The sequence below is a fragment of the Mangifera indica genome, chromosome 18 (assembly GCF_011075055.1).
Source record: "Mangifera indica cultivar Alphonso chromosome 18, CATAS_Mindica_2.1, whole genome shotgun sequence".
Taxonomy (NCBI): Eukaryota; Viridiplantae; Streptophyta; class Magnoliopsida; order Sapindales; family Anacardiaceae; genus Mangifera; species Mangifera indica.
In genome coordinates, this window is record NC_058154.1 from 8333288 (window position 1) to 8347709 (window position 14422).

At 29.8% G+C, this 14422-nt stretch overlaps 1 protein-coding gene across 1 annotated transcript; it reads left to right on the forward strand.

Annotated features, from left to right (window-relative positions):
• Nucleotides 1-5256: 5256 nt before the first annotated feature.
• LOC123202285 (E3 ubiquitin-protein ligase DA2-like) lies at nt 5257-10560 on the forward strand. The gene is made up of 10 exons (XM_044618113.1): nt 5257-5421; nt 5553-5595; nt 5735-6214; nt 6628-6679; nt 6785-6830; nt 6956-7037; nt 7145-7289; nt 7378-7477; nt 8747-8813; nt 9509-10560. Exons 3-10 carry the CDS (start codon nt 6023-6025, stop codon nt 10088-10090), a joined length of 1266 nt encoding a protein of 421 aa, XP_044474048.1. The 5' UTR covers nt 5257-5421; nt 5553-5595; nt 5735-6022; the 3' UTR covers nt 10091-10560.
• The last annotated feature ends 3862 nt before the right edge of the window (nt 10561-14422 follow it).

The window sequence follows — 14422 nt, forward strand, 5'->3', positions numbered from 1 at the left end:
TAAAATTGGATAGATAATCTTAAATGGGTTTTTTATATGACTCTCTACCTTGAATATATGAACCTTAGAAAATTAATTAAATAAAATGTCCTAGAATGACAAATACAATTCTACTATTTTTTTAGCGTCACATCCCTGAACGATTGTAAGCTGAATATATAGATATAATAATATATCCATTAAAATTCATGGAGAAATTTAAAAGATAAATTTGAACATCAAATTCAATAATACTCTCAATGACTTTATAATTTAGTACAACTCTACGATGTTTAAAATTTTTTTCTGATTGAGATAATATAGAAGAGAAAATATTTTTTACCTTTTATTTTTTTATAATAATATGCGCCTGCAGTATCAATATTGGGAAAATAAATTATGAATTAATATTTTCTCGTTAATGACAAAACTGTCAAACTCGCTCCACAAGTATTGTAACATTCTTTGAAGTGAATACAACTACCAGAAGTAATTATCATAGGTGTGAGTAAGATCATAGATAAAATAATTTTTAATCTAAAGATGGTTATAATAAAAAATCTCACTTATACCACTAGAAATGGACTAAAACTAAAATAAAATAAAGAATAATGTAGAGTAAATTATAAAATAATAGATGTTGTCATAAATGTCATTGGTTTTGTACTTATAATACATACAGACATTGAGTGGATCTATATTAAACATTTGTAAGAATTAAATTTTTGATGATTTAGAGTCTATTGATCTAATGAATCGTAATATTTCAAAACTTCTTTTAAGAATAAAAATATGAGTAACTTGAATAGTGACATAAATGCCCAAAATTTTTATAATTAAAATTCATCATATATAATTATTTTAGAGTCATTAATATTATTTGGTGTTTTATTATTATTTTCTCATTTCTTTCAATATTTTGTGTACATTATGACTAATGTAATTTTTAAATGAAAAGATATAAACTTCAAAATTGAACTGTTGACTTCAAAAGTTGATGATAGAGACATGTGTTTGGTGGATAGTGTAACAACGCACACACTTTTCAAGGAAAAAAAATTTTTCTTGACTTTAGCACCAATTGAAATTAAAGTAAATATTATATTACGATCAATAAATTTGATTAAAAACTCCAAAAGAGCCACAATTTTGTTGAAAAATAAGACCAAATTAAACATTAATGATGCATTATATTGAAGTAGATCCATAAGAAATTTATTTAGTTTTAAAGATATTAAAAATAATAGTTATCACATTGAAACTATGAGTAAAAATAGTATATAATTTATCTGTATAATTGGTAATACGTCCAGAAAAAGGCTTATACTATAAAAGTTGTCCGTTTTATCTTCAAGATTGTATTACACAATCATAAAGACAATTGAAATCTACGTAGTATTAAACCAAAAGTTCTCTAATCCAAAAGTCTTTATACTTTGACATGACCATCTAAGTCACCTAGAATCTATAGTGATGTGTAGAATTATTGAAAATTCATATGAACATATATTAAAGAATCATAAAATTTGATTGTCTAGTGAAAATTTCTACACTGCTTGTACATAAGGAAAATTCGTAATTAGACTATTTCCCTTCAAAATTGGAGTTGAATTTTCATCATTCTTATAAAAAATTCAAGGAGACATATGTGGATCCATTAATCTACCAAGTGGGTATTTTGTTATTTTATGGCTTACTTGATACATCAATATAATGATATTATCTTTATTTATTGTCAATTTGAAATATTATATTTGTTAAACTGTTAACACAAATTATCAAATTAAAGACATATTTAATAAATTATTCGATCAAGTCAATACAACTAGATAATGCTGATGAATTTATATCCAAAATGTTCGAAGATTATTGCATGTCTATGGGGATTGATGTTAAACATTCAATCATGCATATCCACACTTAAAATGGATTAGTTGAGTTTCTTATTAAACTACTCAAGATAATTTTATATACTTTATTACTAAGAATTCAATTACCAACTTCTATATGAGGATATGCTCTATTACATACTGCGACTTTAATTCACTTAGGACCTTCCTTTTATCATCAATATTTTCTCCTATAATTGGTTTTTGGTCACCAACCTGATATATCTCATTTAAAGATATTTGGTTGTGTTGTATATATCTTATTGTGTCTCTTAAATGCACAAAAAAGGACCCCAACGTCGTTTAAAAATTTATATTAAATATAATTTACCATATATTATTAGATATCTGAAACCATTAATATGTGATATTTTTACTGCATGATTTATAGATTGTCACATTAATGAGATAACATTCTCACCTTTAGGGAAAAAAAACACCTTCTGAAGTTAGACATAAACTTACCTGGTATATACCTATCATGTCTTCTTTGGATTCTCGCACATCCCAAAGTAAAACTGAAGTACAAAGGATAATACGTTTATAAATTATTGTCAATCAAATGTTTGATATATTTATAGATACAACAAAAGTGACAAGATCACATGTACCAACTGCTAATTCACAACCAGAATTAATGTGACTACTGAACAATCTATTTGAACTGTGATTAATCAATTTAATGTAAGCCAAAAGCGTGATAGACTTGTTAGATCGAAAGACATTATTCCTTAAAAAAGAAATGCAAATATTCAAACAAACATCAATCATAATGATACTAAAATGAATGAAAAATTTATACTTTCTAATGTTTCTCTAGAAGATTTTATAGTCTCTAAAGAGATCAAACTTCCTAAGTGACACAAACCCTTGAAGTGATATAAAATTTTAAATAAAAAAAATTGATAATATTGAAATATCTTTAAATTATGCTTATACACGAGAGATGTGAAACTGTGAAATGGTTAATATTGATGACACATTCTCATTTACAGTAGCTATTGAAATTATGAATTATGATGATTTTGAACCACATATTGTACCTGAGTGTAGACAAAAACATGATTGACCTAAATAAAAAGAGACAATTCAGGTAAAATTAGCTTCTCTAGCAAAACGTTAAGTGTTTGGGCTTGTAGATCCAACACCTCAAGATGTACAACTTGTTCGATATAAATGAGTATTTATAAGAAAAAAATGAGAAAAATGAGAGTGTTAAATATAAATTAAAACTTATAGCCCAAAGCTTTTCCCAAAGTCAGGTATAGAGTTTGATGAAACATATATATCTATGACAGATATAATCATATTCAAATATTTAATCAATTTAATAGTCTCTGAAGGACTGAATGTGCATCTAATAGACGTAATTACTGTTTATTTGTATAAAAACTTGGATACTAAAATTTATATGAAACTCTTTGAAAGATTTAAATTGCCTAAAGCAAAAATGGTCAATTCAAGAGGCATGTACTTAATTAAATTACAAAGATCATTGTACGAATTAAAGATTAAAACAATCTGGATGAATATGGTATAATCACCTTAGTGAATATTTGAAAAAAGAGGCAATGTAAATAACTCTATATGTCTATATATCTTTATTAAAAGATCAGAACTAAGATTTGTCATTATAGTAGTTTATGTTGATGATATGGATTTAATTAGGACTCCTGAAGAGCTCTAAAAAACTGTTGAATATTTTAAAAAAGAATTTGAGATGAAAAATTTAGAGAAAAACAAAATATTTTCTTAGCCTGCAAATCAAACATAATTCCAAAGGAATACTTATTCATTAATCAGCGTATATTGAAAAATTATTAAAAGTTTTAATATGGATAAGAGTTATCCTTTGAGTATCCTTATGATTGTTTAGTCTTTCGATCCAAAAAAAAAAAAGATAAAAAGATATTTTGTCTTAAAGTACTGTATTTTAATGTCATTGGAGTTTTATTATATTTAGCCCAATACACTAAACTAGAGATATCTTTCGCAATCAATTTATTGACTTGATTTAGCTCTGCACCAACCAATTGTCATTGAAACGAAATCAAACATATACTTCGTAACCTATATGGAACTAGAGATTTAAGATTATTCTATTCTGTCAAATCCTTTAAAAATCCTATTTGATTGGATATGTAGATGCTAGTTATCTTTTTGAGCTCCATAAGATCTGTTCACAAACGAGATATATTTTCGCTTATAATGACACAACAATATCATGAGGCTCCACCAAACAGACTTTGGTTGCAACATCTTCAAATTATTCAGAGATTCTAGTTCTCCATAAAGCCAACTAAGAATGCATATGGTTACAGTTTGTCATCCATTATATTCAAAATGCATGCAATTTTTTTTTTTTGCAACTGACACTTCTTCCATATTATATGAAGACAATACAATATGTATTGCCAAAATTAGAGGTGGATTTATTAAAGAAAAAAGAACCAAACATATCTCATCAAAGTTCTTTTACACTTTTAAGTTCTAACAAAGCCAAAAAATTGATGTCAAACAAATACGATCTAATGACAACCTTGTAAATTTGTTCACTAAGACATTAACAATATCAACATTTAAAAAGTTAGTGTATAATATGATATACGCCGACTCAACAAGTAATCAAATTAATCTCATTACAAAGAGGGAAAATATTCATCAAAAGCATTCATTAGGGGAGTAGATTTTTTAAGTTTGTCACATGTTTGATAAAATGTACACTATACTCTTTTTCCTTTACTAGATTTTATTCCATTAGATTTTCTTAATAAAGTTTTTAATGAAACAGTTTAGACAAATCTAACCTCACTTTATAATATATTAAATGATTATGTTTTTCTGTTTTAGTTTTTATCTTATTAGATTTTTTTTTTTAATAAAGTTAATGTAATTATCTGTAAGGGATAAAAATTTAAGGGAGAGTGTTACAAAAGTGAATTTTTCCACCACGTGGAGGACAATTTGGAAATTTGTGTGGGAATGCATTCAATGCAGAGAAGGAATAGGCAGTTACATGTATAACATCTTGGGCAATAAACCTTGAAGGTGGAATGATTTTATTAGTTGAAGGATGAAGAGATTTGACTATATAAACCCACCATTTATATTGTACAGACATGCAAAAATAACAAGTATATTTTCTCCCACTTTGTTCCGTTTCTAAATCAAATATCTTCATCTTTTTTTTCCTTTCTTCCATTTTCAGTTTCTTACTTAATATATTCAGCTTTCGTTTATTTTCTTCAGTTTTATAGAACTTTAAATTTCTATTTTACTATTACCAGTATAAATTATTTATTATATTATAATAATTTAAGCATTTAAATGCATAAAAAAAAAAATATGTGAAACAAATAATAAATATTACAAGACGTCGCCGTACCAAAGGAAGAAATTAATTTTAAAAAAAAAAGAAAAAAAAAAAAGTGGGTTCTTTGTTTGTTTGTTTGTCTCGATTAATATAGAAAGTTCTGATTGTGTTTCGGTTGTTTTTAGCAAATCTCTCGATCTCTCCATTCTTTTCGTCAGAGAGACACTCTCTTATTTCAAGGTATGTTCTTCTTAAGCGCGTAATTGTTCTTTTCGTTTTGTTTTTATCTTTGTTCGTTTTGGTAATTCTTTTTTTTTTTTTTTCTTTAGTTGTTTGTTGAAGTAAGTCACGTTTTCTTTTTGTTTTTGTAGAGTTGTGAAAATGTTATTCGGCATTGTGGAGTCAATTGGACTGGTGAGTCATACATTCTGTACTGTGATTTTTGTGCTGTGATGTTAAAATTAGGGTTTCTGAATTTTTCTAGTCAATTCACTTTAGGAACTGTTTTTTGGTTTGTAATTTGTGTTTTGCTTTCTATTTCTGGCACTTGCAGGGTCTGAAAATGTTTTCCCGCAGCGAATTGTTGCCAATTTTGGTGAATTCATTTTCTGTCTGTTGTAAAGAGACATGAGTTAGGGTTTTGAGCTGTTGTGCAAATGTCTGTTGAAAGTGTTACCGGCTCCATTTTATTCTATTCGATTAAGCCTCTTCTGTGTGGGAAGCAAATGTTCTAGAGAAGTGAAGCAGTATGTTTACTTGTGATTCTTGTTTTTGATTTGTGTATTCTGATCATTTGAGTACTAAACCAAGAGCCAACAAAAAGAGAAGAGAGTTATATTGGATGGGTAATAAGCTGGGAAGGAGGAGACAAGTGGTGGATGAGAGGTACACAAGACCGCAAGGGTTATATGTTCACAAAGAAGTGGATGCTAAGAAGCTTAGGAAGCTAATTCTTGACTCTAAGCTTGCTCCTTGCTATCCTGGGGATGATGAGTGTTGCTGTGATCTTGAAGAGTGCCCTATATGCTTCTTGGTTAGCCCTTCTCTATCTCTGGCTTTCTTCTTAGTATCTCTTTTTTTTTTTTTTTTGAAAAGAAAAACTATTGGCTTTGTTTCTTCACCTATGGTTCTTTTATAAAATTCAGGATGAAAAGATGACCTAGGTCTATGAATTAATGAAATTTAGGACCTGGCTTAATGTTTTTCAAGAACAAAAGTGACTTGATGCTGTATTTCCAACTGTTCCCCCATATTTCATTTGTCTTCGGACCTAGTGGATTTAAAAGATGAAGAACTCATTGTTATATATATATATATATTGTTATCCATGTTTCTATGTCTTATTGGAGGAGATTGTGAAGGCCGAAAGATTTAGATTAGTTTGTTTGTGTTTTGTTTTAGTTGAATCTAACAATTCAGCTGGCTTTTTATTGGTTGTGTTTGTAGTATTATCCAAGTCTCAATCGATCAAGATGTTGCATGAAAGGCATTTGTACAGGTAGATATTCTACAATTTTGATTTCTCTACCTTGCATTAAGTGTTAATTATATAAATACAGTAAATTAATGTTTGCTGTAATTTGATTTATCTTTTCTGGATCAGAGTGTTTTTTGCAGATGAAGAATCCCAATTCTAGTCGCCCTACTCAGTATCCTTCGGTATTGGTGCAATGTGTTTAGATTTAAAATGTAATATAAAATTTTAATTTTATATTGTTTCTATATCCATTATTTGATTCACATATCCAGTGAGTGTATTTCTGAACATTGGAAGATGTCCTTTCTGCAAAACATCAAATTATGCTGTGGAGTATCGAGGTGTGAAAACGAAGGAGGAAAAAGGCATTGAGCAAATTGTGAGATCTGCTCACCCATAGCTTTCATGGTTGTACTATTAAAATTGTAAAATGTTTGGATAGTAATTTTGAAAGCTAATATGATTTTACATTTTTCCAAACATTAGGAAGAACAACGTGTTATAGAAGCAAAAATTAGGATGCGACGGCAGGCACTTCAGGATGAGGAAGAGAGAATGCAAAAAAGACAAGAATTAAGTTCTTCGAGCACAAGCGTGGCACCAGGAGAGGTTGAATACAGCTCAATGGCTGGTATCATCTCGTTTATTTCTGTTTCTAACTGTATATAAGCTTTCTTTTTCCCTTACAATTGTAAATTGTGTAACTTTTTTCTTTGCAGCTCCATCTGCTAGATATGTGGAAGGTGATGAAATTGTATCAATACAAGATTCACGTGCTACTCCATTTATAAGACAACCTTCACACCCTACACAAAACAGGTATGTAGCATTCATGGCTGATATTTTGCTATTCATGTTTGAATTTACTGTATAGTTTTAGTTGTTTACATGGTGGTCATTGTTTAATAACTTTTTAATAAAACTAGTTTATAGGTATGACCAACATTGCCAAATTACCAAAGTTTTTGAAATCAATTATTCTTTTCTTTGCTTATACTTGTGTTGCCTTCTTAATTTTTCTCTTTTTGTTGTCAAATGTTCCATCAGTGAGAATACGATATCTTTTGATTTACAATCATACAAACTCTTATTAAATCAAAGAAGTAATGGGTTTCTTGTACCTTACATGGAGCATCTCCTCTTGAAGCTCCTTCACATGCTTTCCTTTCTGGGTTTCATCAGAAAACTAATCTCCATTCTCTTTACCTATTTGGGTCCTCAAGAACTACTCGAACCCAATAGTACTTGGACCGACATGCTAACCATACTTGTCCTCGTGCCTCTCTTCGTCTCTGCTCTTCTTATTTGCAAAATCCTGCTAGTCGTCAAGTTTTCATACTTGTTGACCTGGTAGACTCGTGCTGTTTGTCTGTATGAGTTTGAAGACTACGATGAGATGAGATTAGACACCATATCTTCCACAATAGCTGCCTCGATCATTGAAAAGGTTATGAACAAAAAACATGGCACTTGTGTCGGATGGCATTTATATCAGATGATATGCAAGAGACGTTCCATGAGAGGCTGCCGGCAGCCTCTGGGATCACCTACTTATATGATGTTGAATATTCTTAGGTAATTGATTTGCATATTTCAAGTTAAAAAAATGGAGGAAAAAATAGAGAATTTTTAGGTTTATTAACTTTTGTAACAAAATAACGTTGTTTTGATATAGAAGATTTAAAAGGAAAAAAACCTGATTGGGTAACCTAAATTTGGTTATGCTTCCTGTTCTCAGGTTGGTTCTGGTTCCTTACAGGGCTGGAAGTAGAACCTATCCTCACAATGACAGTTCCATAAAATTTAGATTCATAATTGATCCTATTGAATTCGGTTTCAGGTAGGAATAGGAATTTAAATGTTGGGTGTCTGGCAGTTTTGGTTCAACCCAGTTCCTTTGCTCAGCCCTTGTCTTTATTACCTCCTTGAACCTTAGTATGCATGCATAAGCCTTTTTGGAGTGGTTACAAACTATATGATGTCATGCATGGAATTTGAAATTTCATTTGGTAGCTCTGTTTACTTGAGGTACATTTAATTTTTTAAATGGAATCTGAAACTATGTTGTTTTCATTATATAAATTGCAGAGATGATGAGTTTGACCTGGATTTGGAAGATATAATGGTCATGGAAGCAATATGGCTTTCAATTCAGGTAAAACAGTGCTCCAATAACTTAAAATTACTTTAATTTTGAGCTGTGCAACTATAGGGAATGACTTCTTGTTGTTTCTCATTTAGAAAGAGATTTTGTGGACTATATAGTTAAGCTTACTATTAAAGCTGTTAGGTCATAAGGCATTTAATTAATAGCAATCATGTCTATATAATGTTGGATTCTGTGTTCAAGAACAGAAAGTGTCACTAATTGTTATGAATGGGTTGAGCATAAACCAATCTTGAATGCGTGGATAAAAAATTTCTTTGATTACTTTTGGCAGTTTAACTAAAAAATTATCTCTGCTTGATCTTGTCTGGCTAAGTTTCTTATGATTGTGCTTTGGCATTATTTATGACTAAAGTTCTGTTGTTAAGTTATGTTCTCTGAGGGTTTTCCTTTTTGTGCATTTCCTTGTGAACATAGAATTATCTACGTGATAAACAAACTACAATGGAGAGGAAGAAGTTTTTGAGCTCGAGTGTCATGTATTGCGTTGAAATTGGGGGAAACTTTGCGGAATTAGTGTATTGTTAAATGCAATGTTAAGCTTTAAAAATAACAGGAAATCTGCCACTTGCTATTGTAATTGCTTTTTTACATGTCTTTCTCAAATTAGATTTGAAATTCTGGTGGATGTTTGGTTCTGATTTGTTGAAATTGTATAAAAATAATCAAAATTACTTATACAGGAGAATGGCAGACAAAGGCACCCTGTTTATAATGGTGCTTCTTCTGGCCAGTATGTTACAGAGGATTGCTATGTCTCATCAACCGTGGCTCCAATGGCGGATACATCATCATCCCCTTCTGGTGGTCTTGCTTGTGCAATAGCTGCCCTTGCTGAGCGTCAGCAAACAGGTGGAGAAGCATCTATAAACCATAGTGCGAATATTTCAGGATTCAACATGCTTCCGGGTAGTAGGAGGTTCCATGATAGGGTGGACAGAGTTGTGGAGAACTATCCTCCAGCAGAGAGCTCCACCAACTCATCGCCTGTTGGCAGAGTGGAAGCAGCTAGAGATGAAGGCGAATGGGGTGTAGATCATGGATCAGAAGTGGCCGAAGCAGGTACTAGTTATGCAAGCTCTGATGTCGTAGAAGATGAAGTTGGAATTTCAGGAATTCCTGTGTCTGATGAGATAGGAGGCAACTTTCAAAATGTCTCAGGAGCAATTGTTCCTGAGAGTTTTGAGGAGCAGATGATGCTGGCTATGGCTGTTTCTCTAGCTGAGGCTAGATCTATGACAAGTGGACCAGGAGTCTCATGGTAATAGTTGTTAGTGGTGGAGTTCTAGAACAGATGAAACTGGCAGTGACTGTTTTAGTTGAGGTTGGTGAGTGGAGCTAGGACCAGTTCACATTGCCTTGCTTGCAGCTGGTTCAAAGTTTAAGGTACTTCCGACTCCTCTCCTTGCACTATACTCCATATATAAAATGTTATAAAAGGAAACACAACAGGTTATTTGAGTTGAATGATTTGTTTGATTTTCCATTTGATAAAAATCCCATGGAAAAATGCCTTTCAGTTGTGATAAAAGGGCATAAAGTCGTCATGTAAAACTGAAACCATTATGAAATGTCGTCTGTGAATAGCAATTTCGAGTCGTCCCTTTTGCATCAGCGCATTCCATTCTAGGATAATAGTATTTTGTTTTAACTGGATGTACCCGAGATTTTTGTCCATTGAAAGGGACATATGCATACAATTGGGCATAAATTCAACATTCTTCATTAGTGTGTAGCTATTCCAGTTGAGTTTAGCGAAATGAATTCATGGTTTTTTTTTAAAAAAAAAGAAATCATGAAACATTGTTGAAATAATGTGGGTATTATTATATTGTGTTTTAGATTATCAATTGAACTTAAAAGAATGTTATTAACTCTTCTTACTTCCATTTGCACTACAGAAGAATGTTATCTACTAACCTTACTTACCTTTGTACTATACTTGAACGGGCAGGTAAATCATATGATCTGTTAATTGGTCAATAATACATTTATTATTGCCGAGTGAAAGTCAAGTGTTCAACCATTTTGTTGATGTTATATTTCAAATTGTCATGAAATCATGTTATATGTTAGAAAGTATATCTTTTGTTGTTTTATTAGGGGTATAGTGTATATACTTTTAGATACATAAATTCATTGTTATCGTATAATTAAGTATTATTTTATTTATAATTTAAAATTATTTAATTATATAATATTTTTATATATAAAAAGCTTATATACATATAGTTTTATTGATTGATTTTATAGTTAGATGAAGAGAACTTCGAAATTTTGAAATACGAAAATTATATAGTTTTTCCAAAGTAGAAGATCTTAAAATAAACCTATGAAATCAACTTTGTAATTTTTTTATTTATGTATAATTAGCACTAATTTGTAGTCCTTTATATTGAAGGAGTAATATGTGCAAAATAATATGTACAAATTTATAAACAAATGGAGATATATTATTATGTAATTAGGTATTATTTTATTTTTAATTTAAAAATATTTAATCATATATTGATATATTTTATTAGGAATATTAATTTATTATATATTTCAAAATAATAAAATTATGTGTATATACTTTTGATATATAAATGTATACAATGAATGTGATATTATGCGATGAAGTGATTTTGAATTAATGATAAAGTAATATTTAATTATATGATAATGTATTTATGTGTGTATATATTTGTGTACCAAAAATATATGTATATGGTATTGCTCACTTTGAAATATATGTGGTTACCCATCTATAATGTTGCATTTGTTTTTATACTCATAGCTATTAGTATTTTACGATGCTTGATTTGTATCTTACTATAGTAAGATACATGATTTGTATTTTATTAAACGATATAGGTGAAAAATGATATGTATCATGAGATGTATTGAATTAATATGATATAGTGAATTTATCATATGATACAATACGTATTATATGATATATGATATAGTACATATTATCGATATGAATTAATATACTTTTTAAAGAAAAATGATGATATATTAAGAGTATATAAGAAATTTTAAATTTTTAAAAATATTTGTGAGATATTTTAAACTAATGACATTGTCAATTAGATCTTTTATATATTTTTTTAATATTGTATCATACAATATGATATGATATTTGATATACAATATAAAAATTTAGTTTTTGATATATGATTCATATCTAAATTAAAACAAAACAAAAGTCATGCGCCAAAATTTTAAATGAAAATGAAAATGAAAATTGTTGGTATAAATGTTGAACGTGGTACCTGTTAATGTCCAAGGCGATCTTTCTATTTATGATTAATTCAATCATGACCGTTGGATCTTGGTCTGAAACAGGTGATTTAGCAATGAGATTGATTGAGAAGTCGTTGGAGAAATGTCAGAAAACATTAAAAGAATCACATGCTTTGTGTGATAATAATGTAAGCAATATCTTTTGGATTCACATGCTTGGTCAATTCTCCCTACTTTTATTGACCTATGCCCTCCGATCACATCATTCTCCATTCGTGGGTATCCAAGCTCCAGAAATAATACACATACGTGATTGTTACTGGATATTAATCGAATTTGATATCTTATCATTTAGAGCATATTCATACCATTTTTGGTTACCAATTAATATATATAATTTATAGTTTTATATAATTAATAAAATTATGTATATAAATAAAATATATAATTTTATATATAAATATTGATAAATCACTATATTAGGTGTTGTTTTATTTTTAATTTAAATTATTCAATCATATGAACACATGTTATTGTTTGTACATAAAATTATATATATTGTTTATATACATAATACTCCTTTTATATAAAATAGTTTACGATGATATCAATTAGAGTTTAAGAAGAGTTAGTGTGCGAAATGATTATGGAAATGAATTGAGACAAGTTAGACAAAAATATGTGATACTGAAGTTTTTACATGGTTTGACCCATTGATCAAAATGCTTACGTTCATGGCATTTTCACTAGTTGTTGTATAATACAACAATACTCTATAATATCTTTAATATTTTGTCAGTTAAAAAACTCTTTAATAGATAAAATGATTCTAGAGAAACCCGAGGGGGTGGGTGGGGAGGGTTGGTGGTTGAATAGGATCTTTAAAAATTTTTAGTGCAAATATGAATTTATTTATCTTGCAAGTCTTTTAGGCGTACTTTTTCAAGCAATCGATTTGAAGTTTTACTACCACTTGAAACTTGTATATTAGTTGGTACAAAATTGCTTCCAATATAATATATATATATATGAGATTTCATCTACAAATGAATGAATACAAGTTTGTGCCTATAAAAATGCCTCACAAATAGTCTCTCAAGGAAATGAATTTAAGTTTTGTGTGTGAAGAGAGTGCTTGAGCTTTTGAAGATAATCTAAAGATTATGGTTGGAAACCTTGATAGAGCTATTGGATTTGAAAAAACTATCTGTTGACTTTTGAAAATGATAGTTTTCACTTAAAAAACACGAATAAAGGAATGTTACTATCCTTATGCATGGTTGTTCCTAACATTAAAATTTCTTTTCGATGAAAGTCAACCTCGGTTAGAGCTTTCAATAGTTGAGTTTAATTTTTCGCATCATTGATGAACAATCGATACTTATGAAGTGCACAAACGTTCATCTCTTTATAGTTTCAAGTCTTTAGACACAGGTTGAATGATTTCAATAACGACTGAAATTTTCACTATGAATAGTCGTCACACCATTATGCACGGATAGTATTGATTCTTTGACTTTAAGTTCTTTTAACCTTGACTTTGACTAGAAATGAGTGCCATGAACACAAATCATCCTTGTTAGTCTTCACAATTCTAAATGAATGAGCATTACTCATCTTAATACACGGTCGATACTCTAGGTTTGACTTTTTCACACATTGACTCCTTTTGAAAGCTTGAACGTGCATGAGTACCAAGCATCTTTTTTCTTGCATGGCTAGAAAATGGTCATGAGTGATCGATACTTAACTCAAAACATTCGTTCATGACCTATATGAGTTGATCCAAATTTTCAAAGGCGTGAACAATGAAGGAACGACTAGTTGCACAAATTGATAAGTTAATTTTTGTCTAGGAACATTTGTGCGTCTTGAAATATTGGTAATTCATTTCCTATATTTTTCACATTTTGTCCAATTTGTATAATTTAACATATTCTTTAGACATGTTAGTACTGTTAACTTATGTTTTTATCATCATCAAAACACCTAAGGGTCTAACATATATTTTCACCTCTTCTCTTGCTCTCTCCTTTTCTCTTCCTTAAATACAAGCTTTTCGGAGGGAAAGATACATTTCAATCCTCTTTGTCCTTAGAGCATTGAATTATAATTTTGAATTTAAATGGACGAAGTTATGGCTATATTGTCAGCATTTTCATTTATGTGAAAATTTACAACTTTACTGGATGATCATTATGAGGATGTTATGGTATGGGATCCAATTTGGTTCTTCTCTCAATAACTACAAAAGAACCTTCTTTTTATATGTTATAGATTTGATATTGTCTGGTCTTTAGCTTAGGTGTCAAAGTCTTGAATCTAATGTAGGCTCAACCTAGAGAGTCGACTAGTGGTTATTCATT